Raw genomic sequence first — 17,539 nt, 5'->3', positions numbered from 1 at the left:
GACAAGGAGAAGCCAGGTTGACCACGATGCCACGGCACCGCCACCGTGGGGGCACCATGGAGGCAGAAGCCCATGGCCCTGGGGCTCCTCCTGGGCTGTCTCTTATACACATCTAGATGTGTATAAGAGACAGCTCTCAGGCTCACACGGCCACACCACACACGCTTAGGTTCATGCTCCACGGCTCATGGACACACCACATGCTCTCAGGCTCACACTCATGGCCACACCACACACGCTCAGGTTCACGCTCACGGCTCATGGACACACCACATGCTCTCAGGCTCACACGGCCACACCACACACAGTCTCAGGGGCACGCTCACAGCTTGGTCCTGCCTCTGCCTCGCCCCAAACCCACCCCAGCCTGCGGTCACAGTCCCAGGAACCAGGAGGAGCAGGTGCTCTGAGGTCTCTCCTAACCATGCCTAGCAGCTCTTCCAGGGTTTGTGGCCCCAGGAGACGCAGACACGCAGGCTGGACAGGAATACCTGCCACACTGCCTGGGCCTGGGGCCACCAACAGCTGATCCTCAGGAGGACACAGGGCCCGTCTCCCAGACGGACTCGTCTCCTGGGCCTCTGAACCCACCTGAGATGGGGGTGTGGCTTGCAGACCCTCATCCTTCAGCAGAGAAGGACGTGCTGGACCTGGGGCCGGGGCTGAGGGCTGTGTTCTGAGACGGCAAAGCCCTCATGTCTTTAGAGCACGGACCCGGGCCCTGAGCTGGCCTGGGTCCACTGCTGACCTGAGTGGCGTGCTTTAGGGTAGGGTTGGCCTAGATGGGCTCCTGGCCTCCTGTGGCTCTGTGCTGGGGTCGGAAGGAGCAAGGCCCCCAAGCACGGCAAACACGCCTGTGTCTCCGGGTTGGGAAGTCCCCCCCCCCAGCATCTCAGAGCACACCCAGCAGCCATCGCCAACTTTCCTGAGCCCCAGGCCAGCAGCCCCGGCCCGTCCTGGCCCAGGCAGGTGGAGGTGAGCGGGGAGGTCCTGGCCCAGGCAGGTGGAGGTGAGCGGGGAGGTCCTGGCCCAGGCAGGTGGAGGTGAGCGGGGAGGTCCTGGCCCAGGCAGGTGGAGGTGAGTGGGGAGGTCCTGGCCCAGGCAGGTGGAGGTGAGCGGGGAGGTCCTGGCCCAGGCAGGTGGAGGTGAGCGGGGAGGTCCTGGCCCAGGCAGGTGGAGGTGAGTGGGGAGGTCCTGGCCCAGGCAGGTGGAGGTGAGTGGGGAGCAGGAGCACCTGCTGCCAGCTTGAGCTTCTGCCCTGTGTGGGGGCCCCAGGGCCTGTGCTGACTCCCGAGGAAGGAACAAGGCTGAGAATCCCCTGGTCCCCCGGCTTTCAGGGGCAACTGGAATCGGAGAGGCATTTCTGCAGAACCTGGCCAGGGCCAGATCCTGTAACGCTCCCAACATCCGAGCTCCTGCGAGAAGCTGAGGCTGGGGCAGGTGGTCACTTTCCCAGACCCTGCAGCCAGATGTCCAGGCATGGCTGAGCCTGCAGGGATGACCCAAGGCCAAGTGCAGGGCCTTCGGCACCCACAGCCGGTCCGTGAGACTCAGGCGTGTTCAGGGAGCAGAGAGTCTGCCCTGCGCTGGTGGCTCTGGGGGCCAGGCGAGGAGGCAAGAAGCCAGGGCCGCCGTCCTTCCTGCCCGCTCAGCGGTGTGTGTCTGCAGGGGCTCCGCGCGTGGCCGCCTCCCTCTTCCTGGGCACCTTCTTCATCAGCTCCGGACTCATCCTCTCTGTAGCTGGGTTCTTCTACCTCAAGCGCTCCAGTAAACTCCCCAGGGTCTTCTACAGAAGAAGCAAAGGTATCTCCTGGACCAGCGCGTGCCCCACAGGAGGCCACTGGCAGGCGGGACCCAGCTGTGGGGATGGGGTGCCCCAGGGTCTGCCACGTGGCTTTTGGGTCCCGTGAGAAGAGCCGTCACTTCCTGGAAACGGCTGTGTGTGGATTTGATGGTCGAAGCACCAAGGGGCCTTCCTCGGGCCCAGAGCCTCCGCTGGAACCCTCTTCCGGCAGAGGCGGCTCCCGGGGCCCTCAGGGCATGACAAGGGGCGAGTGGAGCGGGGCCAGGTGGCTCTCGGCAGCTTGGACTCGCCAGGACTCCTTTGGCAGCCACGGCCCCTCCCTCCCCTCTCCTGGGGTCAGGGCCGGCCAGGCTGGTGCAGGGCCCACACCCCAGCCTACACCATGCTGTACACATGGTCACTCCAGGCCTGGGCACTGACCCCTCCCACCGAGAGACCTTGTGGTGACTGTGGTGCCCTCAGGTGGGGGCGAGTTCTGAGCAGGGTCCATGGTGCCTGCCCTCATTGTCCCAGGCCGGCCCTCACGGGGTCCCTGCCAGGCAGATGGTCCAGCCGGCAGATCGGACCCCGAGGTGAGCACTTGGCCAGACTGTCATAGCCGAGCTGGGGCCTCCTCCCAGGTCTCTGGGCAGCCCCACCTGGCTGCTGTGAGACCCCTGTCCACCCCTCTCAACCTCTCTTGGGGTCCCAGGGCTCAGCCTCCAGTCAGGAGCCCGCTGCCAGGGGCTGCTGCACAGCCAGGCACCGAGAGGCCCCGGCCTGCTCAGCATCTCTGCCTGTGGGCATCCTCGGAGCAGGGCAGGGCTCAGGGCTTGGTCAGCCCTGGTGGCCACGGGATAAGGAGAAGCCAGGTTGACCACGATGCCACGGCACCGCCACCGTGGGGGCACCATGGAGGCAGAAGCCCATGGCCCTGGGGCTCCTCCTGGGAGGGTGGGAGGGCAGCCCTTCCCCTGGGACCCTGGAGCCTAGGGAAGCGCTTCTCATGAGGGTGACTTGTTCTTCTGCTGAGGCGGGAAGGTGGGTCTGGGGAGAGGGGACTTGCCTGGGGTACTAGGGAGGCCCCCGCACCCCTGAGTTCCCTGGAGGAATGTGGCACCGTGGGGAGAGGTGGGGTGAGACCAGCCTGACCCCACAGCCCCGGGGGCCTCTGCTGCTCTGCGGACTCCGCGCTGGGCTGATGCTGAGGCAGCTCCTTGGCTCCAGGATGACTGTCCGCTTTCTTCCCCACAGCCCCAGCCCTGCAGCCTGGCGAAGCCGTAAGTAACCCGTGTCATCTGGGCTGAGCGTCCCCGGCCGCGTGTGTCTGTGCCGGGCCATCCCAAGTCCTCACTCTGCCTTTCTCTCCTTTTCAAGGCTGCAATGATCCCCCCGCCACAGTCCTCAGGTAACAGCAGCATCCTCCTGTGGGGTTTCCCATCTCTAGGCCAGACCCAGGGTGCTCGTGGGTGTGTCCCCAAACAAACGGGTTTGCCTGGCTCTGGATCTCGGCCGCCCCTGCCCAGGTCCCCAGAGAGACCCACGAGGCTGGGCCAGGGCCGGATTTGGCTGGCACCCCCTGCTCCGGATCTCAGCCAGATTTGGCCAACACACCCTGTCCGCCCCCTTTGATCCCCAGGACTTCCATGCCCTTTCCTGTTCCTGAGACGTGGGGTCTGCAGGAAAGGAGGACCCACCACAGGGCAGACCCCCAATGCCTGCCCCTCCTTCAAGTCCAGCTCCGCCCAAGGACGGACGCAGCCGGCCTCCGCCAGGCCCTCCTGAGCAGCCGTTGCTTCAGTGGCGCTGGGTCAGGTGGACCCAAGGGTCAGCCTGGTTAGGACCCATTTTATAGGCGGGGCCACAGACACAGAGGCTGAGTGACTGGCCCACAGCCACAGAGCTCCAAGGCCATGAGCAGGGCTCACCCAGCCTCCGTCCCCCTGTGCAGAGGTCTCTCATGGGGGCAGGTGACAGTGCCTTAGGGGACAGACAGTTCTCCATCAAGGCTGGACCTGCCCCATCCCTAAAGCAGCTGTGTCTGCAAGGGCCCAGCAGACCACAGGGTGCCCAAGTGCCCCGGGCCTGCCAGCTTCAACAGCAGACCTTTAATCTGACTGTCCTAGAGTTCAGAGTCCAAAACCAAGGGGCAGGCGAGGCCACATGCTTCCCGAGGCTCCAGGGGAGGACCCTGCCTACCTCCCCAGCCCCTGCCGGCTCAGGCATCTGGCTGCGTTGCCCGTCTCTGCCCCCGGTCCCACGGTGTCTCCCCCGCCTCTGCGTCTTCTCTCTCCGCCTCCCTCTCAGGTGGGCACTGGCCATTGATTCAGGGCCTGCCCCAGGAACCCTGGGCGATCACGCCTGAGACCCTGACGTTAACCCCTTGCAAAGCCCCTTCTAAATAGGGTCACATTTGAGGTCTCAGGGCTAGGGCCTGCTTATCGCCCCGAGGTACATGGTGCTCTATGACCCACATCTTTGTCTTCAGGAATAGCCTGGCCCTCGTCCCGGCCCCGGGGCCCAGGGTGTGAATGAGAGGAGGCAGCGGCGCAGGAGGAAGCCGTCCCTTTCCCGGGCCGGAGCTCTGAGGGCACCTTCCGGGCAGGGGGCATCTGGGTTCCCATCTGGTCAGCGTAAACAGCCCCGGGGGCCTGTGCCATGCCCACTCCCGAGAGCCTCCGGTAGGGGCTGAGGCCTGCACTGTCCCTGCTGTCCAGGTCCCACTCTGACCCTGCCTGTCTGTGACCCATTTCAGTACGGAAGCCGCGCTACGTCAGGCGGGAGCGGCCCCTGGACAGGGCCATGGACCCCGCTGCCTTCTCCTCGGCAGAGGCCCGTATCAGCAACGTCTGACCTGGAGGCCGAGACCACACCATGCGCTTGGCAGCAGTGACCCGGAGGCTGACCCCTTGGCGGGAGCCCGGCACAAAGGGTTGGCATCGCCCAGCGCCCGGGACAGGCCTGGGCACAGCCCTGGCTCTGAGTCTCTCTGTCTCCCAGGGACAGACACCGAGGGGTCCCGGGCTGCCTGAGGCTCCTTCACACCACAGCCGTCGGCTTTATGGGACCAGGAGCGGGCATCCGTGAGACCTCAGAGCATCAGATCGAGGCCCTGGGGGGTCTGGGCCCCCCAGGAAACATGATGAGGCCCCAGCACCTGCAGCCGAGATGCAGGCCTGGCTCAGGCAGCCAAAGCTGGTGTGATCTACGGGGCAGGCACCGCTCTGCCTAGAAAAGCCAGGGGCTCTGCTGTGATGCCCTCCGGAGCCCACGACGGGCAGGACTCCTCCAGCACCACCGCACCAAGACCCCTGAGAACAGTGAGGCTTGTCCTCGTGCCATTGCAGCCGATGCCGGGCCAGTGGGGAGGACGCAGCCTGGAACCAGCTGCCTGAGACGGGGCGCCTGTGGGCCGTCCTCCCGTGTGGCAGAGACCCCAGGCCACAGCCACCCATTTCCGGGATGCAGGGTAGCTTCCTCTTCATCTCTGTCTGTGTCGAAGCAGAAATTCATGTGCAGGAAAGTCCTCCAGAGTTCTGCAGCCCCGCTCGGACCCCCTGGGCCCCCGGGCCTGGACCCCGTGCCTGGACCCCCTGCCTGGGCCCCGGGCCTGGCTGATCCCTGCCCACGCGGGGCAGCCCACATCTAACCCCCACAAGTCACCGCCTCGCTGGATCTGCCAGGCGGCCCTGGCGCTGTCTGAGTCCCGGGGTCCCTCCGGGCTTCCTGGGAGAAAGGCGCGTTTGTGGCCGCCCCCTGCACGCCAGGCTCGGGCTCCACTGTGGTCTTAGATGCACTGTCTGCTTTAGCATCAGGCCCCCATCTGAGGGGCGGCCTGGCCTTCGGGGCCCCACGCTCCTCTGTGAAGTCCCCTGTGGGTGTCGCCATGGTCTCCGGGACCTGGGCCAGCGGGAACGTGGGGGCACTGGTGCTGATATAAAGTCAGCTGCCCTCTCCCGTAGCATCCTCTGTTCTCTAAGTGCAGGTCGGGGAGCAAAGCCCCCGCCAGGCTGGCCCACGCGCTCACCACCGTGTGCTGGGGGCCAGGAGGCGGGACGGGGGTGGAGGAGAGTTGAGCCCCCACCTGCTGCCTGGTTGGGGCCCTGAGAGCTACGAGCACAGGGTGCCCCCACCCCCCGCACCCGCACATTTTCTGCCACAGGCCTATTCCCTGAATACAACCTGTGCAGGTAGGACCTGCGGCCCCCGACCCCCCAGCTCGGACCTGAGGTGGGACAGGGTGCGGACGTGCGTTTCCATGGGCCGGCCGGGCTGCATGGGGCTGTGGACACGGGCCCGGGAGGGCTGCCGTGGGCCATTAGGGGCAACAGTGGGGGCGTGTTTGCTGACGGTGGTGGGCCTGGCCAGAGAGGGCTGAGCTGGGGCAGGACAGGCCTTGAGGGGCAGAGGGCCTGGGCATCAGGACGCCAGAGCGCTGCCCCTGCTCGTAACTGTGCCCCCCACCCAGGCAGAAACGGCCCCTGCCTGGAGGGCTGTGTCTTTATAGACACCTGCCTCCCTGTCCCTGAAACCCCCAGCCTGAGGTTTGCAGCCAGGGAGCGCCTGGGGGAGCATCGGCTCTGCCCTGGGCCCTGGCCCAAGAAGTGTCCTGGGGCTGGGAGGGTCACCTGGTCCTAGGGAGAAAGGGAGGGACTGGACAGCCCAAGGCTACTCTGAGCCCAGCATCGGCAGCCTCACCTGATGGAGAGCGGGGTGAAGGGAAGGAGCGGGACCGAGAGGAGTGGGGTGGAGGGAAGGAGACAGGGACGGAGGTGGGGATGGAGGGAAGGAGCCGGATGGAGGGAAGGAGGCGGACCGAGAGTGGGGTGGAGGGAAGGAGCGGGACCTAGGGGAGTGGGGTGGAGGGAAGGAGACAGGGATGGAGGTGGGGGTGGAGGGAAGGAGCCAGATGGAGGAAAGGAGCCGGGCCCGAGAGGAGTGGGGTGGAGGGAAGGAGCTGGACCGAGGACCGAGAGCTGGGTAGAGGGAAGGAGCCAGACTGAGAGGAGCGGGGTGGAGGGAAGGAGTCCACGCCCCGCTGGAAACTCCACTGCTGCATTTGCACCAGGCTGGCCGTCTGGTTTGGAGGATAAAATCAGAAACAGGCACGGACAGCAGGTTCAGCCAGGTAGGCTCTGGAGGCCGGGCCAGACAGGCACCGTCCCAGCCCACCCTCTGAGTAGCCCCCAGGTCCCATCTCTCAATTCTGGGTCCCCTTCCTCTCTCCCACCCAGTGGCCCAAACCAAAACCCCAGGGTCCTCCTGCCACCTCCGTATATCCCCCTCAGCTGGCTCCCCACGTCCCCCACCTGCGCACTTGTGATTGGCCCCTGGTGGGCAGCACGCGGTCAGCCAGGACCTGTGGCAGCGAGGGACGCACCCTCCTCACTAGGTATGGGAGGGACTTACTGGCTGGGCCTAGGGTTGGCCCAGCACGTCCCAGAGCCCTACTCGCCGACACCAGCCTCCCCTCTGCACATCTGGGCCCCTAGGAAAGAAGTCCAGCCCCAGAACCAACAGAGCTGCTGCATTTCAGCCAATGGCCCAGCACGGGGCAGGTGGGGTGGGGCAAGGCTAGGGGGGCCCCAGAGCAGCCCAGGACCGGAAGGCCCCTCCCCAGGCCGGCCACACCGCGTCCCAAGGCCTGGCAGTGCCGGGTCTGACCTGTAATCCAGGGGCCTGGAGGGGAAGGAGTCCCTGAGAGGGCGTGAGGAGACCGAAAATGAAGGAGGTGAGGGGTCAGGCGCTCACGCCAGCATGCAGGCCTCAAGCATGCGCACGTGTGATCCCACACACGCCCACAGGCTGCGATGGAGGGGACCAGGCGGGCCCACCCCATGCCCTGGACACGGCCAGCCAAGCTGCTCCGCTGCCATCCCGAGCCCCCCGAGGGCCCAGCATCCCGACCCCGGCCTGGTCTGAGCTGGGAGAGGTGGAGCTGCTGGCTCCTCTCCTACACAGGGAGGCCTGGCCTGGCCCCGAGACCACACATTCCTCCGGCCTTCCCTCACCTTCGCCGCCAGCACGAGTGTCAGCCGGGAGCCCCGAGTGACCTCAGTGCCCAGATATTCCCAGGAGCTGTCGGGAGGACGTTCCCAGAGCTGCAGGGGCCCGGGCGCTTCCTGGAGGCGGCATGTGACCCGAGTCACGGCCCTCAGGAAGCAGGAGCCTCCAGTGAGCGCTTTCCAGGCTGGGCCTCGCAGTGGCTCCCCACACGGAGTCCCCATAGCCTCCGCCACCCTGGACCCCTCACAGGGCTCCCATCCCTCCCCAACTCTGAGCATCCACCCCTCTCTCTCTGAACCCCCAGCCCTCGCCCCACTCTCCAAGCATTCTCCCCTCCCTATCTGAGCTCCGACCCCCTGCTGAGCCCCCCAGCCCCCCACTGAGAGTCCTCATGGGACTGGCAGGGGTCCCGCCCTTCCTGAGCCCAAGCCCCATCATCCTCCTCCTCCACGGGGCATTGCCCGGCCTCTGCAGTCTTGATTCCCACTTCCCAGCATCCCTTGGGCTCCAGGATGCGCACGGCAGCACTGGGGGAGCCTCTGGGTCCTCACTGAGGGGTCAGCGGGCACCTGCGGGGGAGTTGCCTGAGGGCAGCCTGTGGGGTGGCCTGGCCAGCTCTCCCACTAGGGTGGGCCCCTCACTCCCAGCCCCACCCAGTGTGACACCCCCCCAGGCTGGTGTGTGCGGTCCCAGCTCAGGTCCAGCCCAGGCCTCATGGCGGGAATGGGGCTGTGGCACCCAGGTCAGACCTGCCCTTGCATGAGGTCCACTGGGCTGGGGGAGAGACGCCTCAGTGAGGTGGGAAGCCAGCAGCTGGACAGCCTGGGGGTGCAGCTCTGTACCAGGCCCTCGGGCAAGCAGCAGAGTGTGCAGGGGGGTGGGGGCAGCCCATGCCACTGGCTGCTCCTCTGGGCCTCTCACACCCTCCATCCCAGTCCCCCGGCTCTCATCAGCTCCAGCCCTGGTCTTTGCACAGACCAGTTCTGTAGTCTGCTGGGGCATGTGGACACGGCATGTGTGTGAATGTGTGGACATGGCATGTGTGAGCATCTGGACATGGCATGTGAGAGCGTGTGGACATGGCACGTGTGAGAGCATGTGAACATGGCATGTGTGAGCACGTGTGGACACAGCACATGTGTGAATGTGTGGACACAGCATGTGTGAGCATCTGAACATGGCATGTGAATGTGGACAGCACATGTGTGAGAACGTGTGGACACAGCATGTGAGCATCTGGACACGGCACAAGTGTGAGCGTGTGGACACGGCACGTGTGTGACAGCATGTGGATATGGCGTGTGAGTGGACGTGGCACGTATGCGAGAGCATGTGGACATGGCACGTGTGATAGCATGTGGACGTGTGTGTGAGAGCATGTGGACACAGCATGTGTGAGGGTCTGGACATGGCACATGTGTGAGAGCATGTGGACATGGCATGTGTGTCTGTACATGGCATGTGTGTGACAGAGTGTGGACATGGCAACTGTGAGAGCGTGTAGACACATGAGAGCATGTGGACACGGCACGTGTGGGAGCGTGTGGACATGGCATATGTGAGCGTCGACATGCCATGTGTGTGAGAACGTGTGGACATGGCACGTGCGGGAGTGTGTGGACACAGCACATGTGAGAGCGTGTGGACATGGCATGTGTGATTGGACACAGCGTGAGATCATGTGGACACGGCACATGTGTGAGCATGTGGACACAGGATGAGTTGTGTGGCCACGAGGGGCATGTGTGTGACAGCGTGTGGACACACAGCCCATGTGTGAGAACAGCTACGTTTGTGTGTGGATGAGGCAGGTGGGTATGGGCAGGGAAGTGGCAGGAATGGGCTGTGAGGTGAGGCAGCCATGAGCAAAGGGCAGGGGCAGGCTGGGCATAGGTTGTGGGGGGCTCAGGGGAGGGCCCTGCTGGGAGCCCACCCAGGAGCTCGGGGGCCACAGGGACCTGGAACCCGGCGGAGCAGCTTCCAGCGGTTGCTCCAGCCTCCTGGGGCTATAGGGAGACAGGGCTTGGTCCAAACACACACCCCAACCCAGACCCGCCCAGACAGCTGCGAATGTGCTGACCCCCACCTGGCTCCGACCCTCACCCCACTCCCTGCCCTCCAGCCGCCTGGCCTGCCAAGGAGAGGATGAAGCCAGCCAATCCCTGAGGCTTGTGGCCACACCCTGGGCCAGCACGACCCACAGGGTATAAATAGACCTGCTTGGGAGCCCACACCCGGCAACTCACACCTGCCTCAGACCAGAGCTCTGCGCGGGCGAGGGCGCACACATTCCCTGTGTCCCCACCTGTCTTGGACGGAGCAGAAGCCACACCTGCCAGACCAGTGCCACCGGGACAGCTACTGGTGATTGGCCCCGGGAGGGATACCTGCCAGGTGAAGCACAGGCCGGGCTGGGCCCGGAGACGAGGAAGCAAACTCTGCCAGGGCAGGGCAGCCCAGGGCCTTGGAGCCCAGCCGTGGCCAGTGAGGAGGACCATGCCCAGGACCCGCTGACCCCCGGCCACCAGGTAAGGCCAGCTCAGCCTGTGTTCACCCCTCACCTGCACAGGCTCAGGGTGGGGCACCATCGTGGAGGGGTGGGGCCTGGTGCCAAGGAACCGGTTCTGTGGGGTGCACAGGCCACAGAGCACAGTCCCCGGGTCCCAGTGCCTGGGGCACTCACGGCCTCACCGTGATGGTGCGTGACTCAGGTGGTCACAGTGGCCTGTGTCATCCTGCCAGCCTGTCTGGGACTCACTGGCAAGTCATGGGCGGGCCAGGGCAGTGCCAGGACTCACTTCTGGGGCATCCTCCTGGGCCCCAAGGAGATGCACAGCCAGGCCCTTGAGGCTCACTCTCACCCTTGCCCACTTCCCTCCAGCTGGGACCCCTGCAGGGGATCCTGGGTGCAGGGGAGGGGCGGGAGGTGGAGCCGGGTCCCAGGTCAGCTGAGATGCCCACCTGAGCCACGCCCAGGGGCAGAGCAGCGTCCCCCAGTGTCCGTCCCCCAGGGCCCCTGCCATGAAGTGGGAGTGGGTCAGGGAGAAGAAACACCCGCTCAGTGGGCGGCTGAGGGTGCCCTGACCATCACCTGACCATCAGGCAGTGGGCCCAGAGGGAATGGCTAGGCTTATCCAAGTCCCAGTCCTCCGCCATGCACATCAGACCCTCAGCAGCCAGACAAGCTGGCCCTGCAGGCCCCAGGTTGTGCCTGACACTCACCTTCCTTGGGCACTGATCCCTGTCCCTGTCGTCCCGAAGCCCCCCGGGGCTCAGCCCGGTCCCCAGACCCAGAGACCCCCACACGCCACCCTCACATAGCTGCCTGCAAATCGGGCCTGCGCCGCCCAAGCCAGGCACCCATCCTGGGATCCGAATTCAAACTCACTTCACTTGACTTGGAGCCCCTGGCCTGCCTGAGAGCCATATCCTCCAGGGTCCAGGGCCTGCTGGCTCCCTTGGGGTGGCCCTGGCTGAGTCACCCATGCTCTGGGCAGCCTTTTCCACACTGTGAGTCCCCTGACATGGGCCCAGCCTTGCAGAGCCCTGACATAAACAGTGACTACTGTGGCTATCGTCATCCTCACCATTATTTCTGCCCAGGCAGAATATTGTCGGCCAGGCAGGTGAGGCGGGGCCGACAGGAGGTGTCTGCCGAGCAGTCGGCGAGACCCCTGTGCACATGGCCTGCATTCCCGGAGCCGGCCTGGGGTCCTGTGGGAGGCTTACCCGGTGCAGCCGTGTGATGGGGCAGAGAGGGCAGGATTGCACGTGGGGCAGAATGACCTCCAGGGGCACCGGAGGAACTTTCTGGAGTGGCGCACGGGGAACAGAGCCCTTCCCTGGGATCTCCGGGCAAGAGAGGGGAGGGGGAGGTAAAAGACCACCAGAAAGGGGCGGCCTGTGGTTGCTCAGCACGGTCCCTGTCCCACAGCTCCGAGACATGTCGTCCGGCCAGCAGGTGTGGCACACGGCCGTGCCCCCCCATCGCCGGAGCAGCTCCACAGCCTCGATGCCCAGGTCCCCCAGCTCGGCTGGCAGCCCCAGGTCCCCTGGCACCCCTGGCTCGGAGAAGGTGGCCTCCCCCCTGGAGTGCTCCATCTGCTTCTCAGGCTATGACAACATCTTCAAGACGCCCAAGGAGCTCTCCTGCACCCACGTCTTCTGCCTGGAGTGCCTGGCCCGGCTGGCGGCTGCTCAGCCTGTGGGCCGCCCCGGCGGTGAGGCTGTACCTTGCCCCTTCTGCAGGCAGCCCACGACCGTGCCGCCTGCCGGAGCTCCCGCACTGCGCACCAGCCGCCAGTTGCAGGCCCGGATGCCAGCGCATTTGCGGCGCGAGGAGCCCGTGTGGCTGGAGGGCACCAAGCTGTGCTGCCAACCACTGCCCACCACACCTGGCCACAAGCCCAGCTTTGTATGTGTGGACGTGGGTTTGAGCAAGCCTGCCGAGCCGCCCGCACCCGCCCAGGACCCTGCCCCCCGCCGGGGCCGCCTGGCCCGCTGCTGGACGCGCTGCAGGGACTGGAGGCGCATGGCACTGGTCTCTGCCCTGCTGCTGGTGCTCTTCTGCGTGGCACTCTGGCCGGTGCAGTGCGCGATCAAGACTGGGAACCTGCGCTGCCTGCCGCTGCCCCCCCGGCCCCCGGCCACCACCACAGCCGCCTCCCTCCGCGGGCCTCTGACTGACAACTAGGGCCACCAGCCTTTGCACAGGTCAGCCGCCCTCACCCAGCTCCACGGGTGGGTCCCCCACTGGGGGGCTCAAGGGCGCAGCAGCCACTGGAAGTCGATCCCTGAGGATGCAAAAGGAGCCTGGCGTCTCTGAAGACTCCTTCTGGGCCCCACCAAGACCAGGCTCCATTTAGCTTGTCCACCCCTCACTCTCCAGGCTGGGTCCTGACGGGGTGGACAAGAGGGTCCCCAAAGCCTCCAGGAACCACAGGTTCACCGGGCGCGGTGGCTCATGCCTGTCATCTCAGCACTTTGGGAGGCTGAGGCGGGAGGATCACTTGAGGTCGGGAGTTCAACACCAGCCTGGCCAACGTGGTGAAACCCTGTCTCTACTAAAAATACAAAAATTAGCTGGGCGTTGTGGCAGGCGTCTCTTAGCTACTCGGGAGGCTAAGGCAGGAGAATTGCTTGAACCCAGGAGGTGGAGGTTGTAGTGAGCCAAGATTGCACCACTGCATCCAGCCTGGGTGAAACAGCGGGACCCTGTCTCAAATTGAAAAAAACAGAAACAAAAATAAAAAACCAGGCTCCTACAGGAAGCGCCCAGGAGAGAAGCTGGTCAGCGCTCCTGACACCCACACACAGTGTGACTTGCCTGCCAGGGAAGCCCCTTGCCAAGAAGGAAGGGGCCTTGCCATGCTTCGACTCATGCCGACATGTCCCCCTCAGGGCTGGCCCCACCGTTGGGTGGGGATGCCAGTCTTGCCCTCTGACTGTGGGGAGAGAGTGGAGGCAGGGCAGCCCCCAGTGCAAGGTAACCACAGAAACTTCCAGCTGCCCTTGTACATTTTAAAATAAATTATTTGTATCCATCTTTGCTAAGAGGGCCTCACCTTGGGTGTGCCTGCTGCAGCCTCAACCCAGATGATACCCTGACAGGATTAGACTCCCGGCAGACACTGGGACAGGTGGGCCCAAGGTTTCAGGGGGTCCAACTCCCAGCCCCTCTGGCTACGGACAGGCTGGGGGTTTCTGGAGTTGGCTGGAGACTCACCGGTGTGAGGCTCCCCGGGGACGCTTGGGGCCTGACCCCGGGGAGGGCATCAGCTTGGCTCAGAGCCCAGTGGCTGACAAAGGGGGCCTTTCTCTTCCCCCATCCCCCACTGTGGCCATACTAGGCCACACCTCCAGGATTTCATGCCCATGGCCCTGCCAGCGTCCCTGACTGGAGAGCCACAGAACCCATGACCCCTGTGGGAACCGAGAAGCAAAGGTTACAGCCGGCAGTCTGCAGATCCACAGACCCTCCGGCAACTCCCGGGCCAGCCTGGCTGGGGAAGAGGCAGAGTGCAGCTTCGTGAGGCCTCGGCAGGAGGCTTGCCAACCCCAGCCCTACCCCGTCTGTCATCAGCCCCAGGAATCCTGCACCACCAGGCAGGCACGGCCAGGAGGGCCCAGGCCAGTTTCAGCTCACGCAGGCCTCCTCGGCCTTCTCATCCCTGACCCCAGAGCCCAGGTACTTCCTGCACCAACCAGTTGGGCTTCTGATCCAGGATGGGGAGGGCTCAGGAAGGCCCCACAGAAGCTGACTCCGGCTGTGGGCACCACACCCACCCTTGCCCCAGGTCCCAACAAAGACACAGAAGGGAAAACACAGCACTTCACAGGAAGGCTGCAAAGCCGGTGATGTGGGGAGTGCAGCCACGGGTCACAGCGACATCACTCTGTGTCACACACACGGTCATGCCCACGCAGGCCCACACCCTTGTCATCGGCAGGGCCAGGCGCGTGACGCTGCACGGGTGGCCACATGAATATGTCACACCCACCTCACTCCACAAACATCTACCTTGTGACTGATGGGGCCACATCCCAGACCACGGGAGCAGGCAGGGCCGGCAGACGGGAGCTGCGGTGAGGGCAGCCTGGTGTCCTGGCCGCTCAGACCCGCACTGAGTGGCTGAGCTGGTGGCGCACACGGGTTCACACGTGGTCACGGGTGGGCTTCGCTGCCTGCCACTCCCTCTGCCGCCCCTGGGCCTCCCTGAGCTGGGGACAGCTTGTGGCTCCGTCCCGGACACAGTGCCGGCCCGCGGCTCCGGCCCCACGCGGGCTCCTCAAACACCCGCGGCTCTGCAGGTTCGCGTCCAGGGCTGCGGGGTCCTGCGCGCGGAGCAGCGGCTCAGCCCGGCGCCCCGCACGTCCCAGTCCCTCCCGGAGGACGCCGGCCCGGCCCCGGCTCTCCACTCACACTGCGGGCGCCCGGGGAGACGCGGGCCGGGGGCTGCAACCCGATTCGCGGGGGGCGGTGCCCACTTTTTGGTTCTCGCGCTCCTGGGGCGGCTCGAGCTGTGGGGAGGGGCCGCCGGTCACCATGGCGACGCCCGCAAGGCCCCGCCCCGCAAGGCCACGCCCCCGCAAGGCCACGCCCCCGCCTGCTCGCGCAGGCGCAGTCGCCCGCCCTGGATGTATCGCTGCAGCGCCAGGTGCACGAGCTTGTCCTGAGCCTCCCTCTGCACCATCCCCGAGCGCTGCCGCCGAACCAGCTGCATAAGGACGTCGATCTCGCGGCCCAGCCCCGGGAACACGCGCGCTTAGCGAGGGGCTACGGATGAGGGGCGGGGCTTGCCGGCAGGGGTGGGGTCGTCCTGAGGGGTGGGGCTATAGCCGGGCAGGGTGGAGGCACCCAGGGAGGAGGAGCTCACCTGCCTGCGGATGACGTCTGCCAGGATGTCAATCACGATGATGGTGCAGGTGCGTCCGATGCCCGCGCTGAGGACAAACCAGGCGGCCTTCGATGGGAGTGGGGGGCGGGGGCGCCCCGCGCCACCCGATGGCTCCGCCCGCATCGTCCCGCGTGGCCCCGCCCCGCCGCACCTGAAGGGCACCCCCACGGGCCCGGCCCCCCGCTCGCTGCTTTGAGCCGGATTCACCTCGTCCCGGAAGCCGAGGACGCCGTAGTCCGACCAGCCGAAGTACTGGAAGTGCCGCGCCCTGTGCGGTGGCTCCTCCGGGCGGAGCAGGCGTTGAGTGCGACCCCCCGGGGGGAGGGGCGGGGGGAGGAGGAGGCTGAGGCACAGCTGGGTTTGCCGGGAGTGCCCAGGTGGAGGGACTGCGGGGGCCACGGCGAGCAGGAGGAGGGAGGAAACGGGGAGGGGCGCCGAGATGGCCCCAGGTGGCTCAGGTGCCTGGGGAAGGCAAGAGAAAGCTGGGGCAGGGGAAGCAGGCCGTGAGGACAGTGATTCTATAAGGAAAAACCAAATGCGAGGGCTCCATGGCGGCCTGGGGGATCCCCTCACACACACTGGCGGCGGCTGGGGGGAGCAGGAGGGAATCTGCCTGGGACAGAAATGGGCGCCGCTGGTATGCAACGGAGACCAAAGCTGCAGTTCTGAGAGGTGTGTGGGGGGAGTGGCCGCCAGCCTCGGGCTGAGAATGTGGCCACCTCAGTGACCCCTGCCCAGGCTTGAACTGCACCTCCTGGGTTGAGGGGCGTGGAAGTCCCCAAAGGCAGTGGGGTTGGATGCAGGCAGGTGTGGGGGTCTCCCAGTGCAGGTCCACGCTCCCCTGCTGCCAGGCTCCCCTGGCCCGGCCGCCACACCTGCAGCTCCTGCACGCAGTAGCCCTGGGCCTGGCCCTCACCCAGGATGCCCACATGCGCCCAGCCAAACTCTGGGCCAGTCCCGGAAACACTTGTTCTGGGGGCAGTGGTTCGCATCAGCCTTGCCAGCAGCCCCCCAGCACCCTGCCCCTGCGCCCTGCAGAGATGCAGGCGTGTACGTGCAGCCACGGGGCTCTGTGGGACCCTCCCCACTCCCACAGCGTCCCACAGGCTCCTTGGCCTGGTCGGGAAGGGCCTTGGGCAGCTGAAGATGCACAGGGTGGGATGGGCACTGGGAGTGCTGGCACCGCGCCCCTACCCGGCCTCGCTCCACCTCCCTACTGGTGGTGACAATGCCACGCATGTTCTCCTGGTGCACCACGGCCTGCAGACAGCCCTGCGTGGCAATGTACACCCGCCATGGCCTGGCTCCTCCTCAGGGTCAGTCTGAAAGGGGATGAGGCCAGCTGCTGCTGTCCAGAGGACAAACAAGTCCATGCAAATGCTATGCAAATATTATGCAAATACTAAGCAAAGGAGCTCTGGTGGCTCAAACACACTCCTCACTCCAGGCCAGCAAGGGGCTGAGGACCTATGCCCGTCCAGCCTCTCTGAGGACCCCTTGGGGACTGCTGCCCACCCCTCCCCTGGGGACCCTGGTTATTCCTGGGTCCTCCAGGAGCAATGGGCCCAGGCCCCACCCCCTGCGCACACCCACCCTGATGTAGTCGGCTCCAGGCCCACTGTCATCCTTGTCGAGCAAGATGACTCAGGTGGTGTCAACTGGGAAGGGAGGTGCCGCTCAGTTCTCCAGGGCAGAGCTCGTGGGCCCAACCCTGCCTCTTTGCCTGCAGACCCCGTGGTGAGCAGAGATGGAGGGTCCAGGGTGTGGGAGGGGAAGCCTCAGGTCAGTGGTGGCAGATGCTTGGCCTCCCCGCCACCTTCCCCAGGCCCGACGGGTAACGCCCTGGCCTCTGCCCTCACAGTGATTCTTGGGCTTGTTCTCTACCCTCTGCCCCTCCTTTCCAGGGTACAGGAACCAGCATTCCTGCTGCTGCAGCATCTGGAGGTGATGGAGCCTTCAGTTCACAGCCCTGGCTCCTTCCCAGAGCCCTAGATGGCCAACCCCACCTTGTCCTGTGTGGGCAGAAGAGAACCTAGGTGCTGAGGCAACAGACTGAAGGCACAAACTGTTTCAGTATAATAAAGAAAATAGAATAAGAATAGTCATAATACAAATTAGATATAGAGATGATCACGGGCAATTATCAATCATTATTATAAACATTATTAATCATTAGCTTTTGGCCGGGCACGGTGGCTCACGCCTGTAATCCCAGCACTTTGGGAGGCCGAGGCGGGAGGATCACGAGGTCAGGAAATCGAGACCATCCTGGCTAACCCGGTGAAACCCCATCTCTACTAAAAAATACAAAAAAACTAGCCAGGCGAGGTGGCGGGCGCCTGTAGTCCCAGCT

General features: G+C 65.1%; 2 protein-coding genes across 2 annotated transcripts in view; both read left to right on the top strand.

Moving 5' to 3' along the window:
• LOC105555170 (chromosome unknown open reading frame, human C1orf159) overlaps positions 1–4,948 on the top strand; it is a 26,535-nt gene extending 21,587 nt beyond the window's left edge. The window contains exons 7-10 of the mRNA XM_012001969.1: positions 1,669–1,803; positions 3,038–3,063; positions 3,161–3,191; positions 4,539–4,948. Of these exons, the coding sequence (XP_011857359.1) occupies positions 1,669–1,803; positions 3,038–3,063; positions 3,161–3,191; positions 4,539–4,636 (290 nt within the window). The 3' untranslated portion in view covers positions 4,637–4,948. The remainder of the gene's footprint in view (positions 1–1,668; positions 1,804–3,037; positions 3,064–3,160; positions 3,192–4,538) is intronic.
• A 5,084-nt stretch (positions 4,949–10,032) lies between these two features.
• RNF223 (ring finger protein 223) lies at positions 10,033–12,554 on the top strand. The gene is made up of 2 exons (XM_012001968.1): positions 10,033–10,317; positions 11,724–12,554. Exon 2 carries the CDS (start codon positions 11,733–11,735, stop codon positions 12,480–12,482), a length of 750 nt encoding a protein of 249 aa, XP_011857358.1. The 5' UTR covers positions 10,033–10,317; positions 11,724–11,732; the 3' UTR covers positions 12,483–12,554.
• Positions 12,555–17,539: the final 4,985 nt, after the last annotated feature.

This window comes from Mandrillus leucophaeus, unplaced genomic scaffold (assembly GCF_000951045.1).
Source record: "Mandrillus leucophaeus isolate KB7577 unplaced genomic scaffold, Mleu.le_1.0 Scaffold672, whole genome shotgun sequence".
Classification (NCBI taxonomy): Eukaryota; Metazoa; Chordata; class Mammalia; order Primates; family Cercopithecidae; genus Mandrillus; species Mandrillus leucophaeus.
Note: the sequence above shows the minus strand (reverse complement) of the source record. Positions and strands in the feature narration are given on the sequence as shown.

What these genes read in the sequence shown, in the direction of transcription:
- RNF223 (XM_012001968.1), top strand. Translation starts at nt 11,733, where the DNA reads ATGTCGTCCGGCCAGCAGGTGTGGCACACGGCCGTGCCCCCCCATCGC.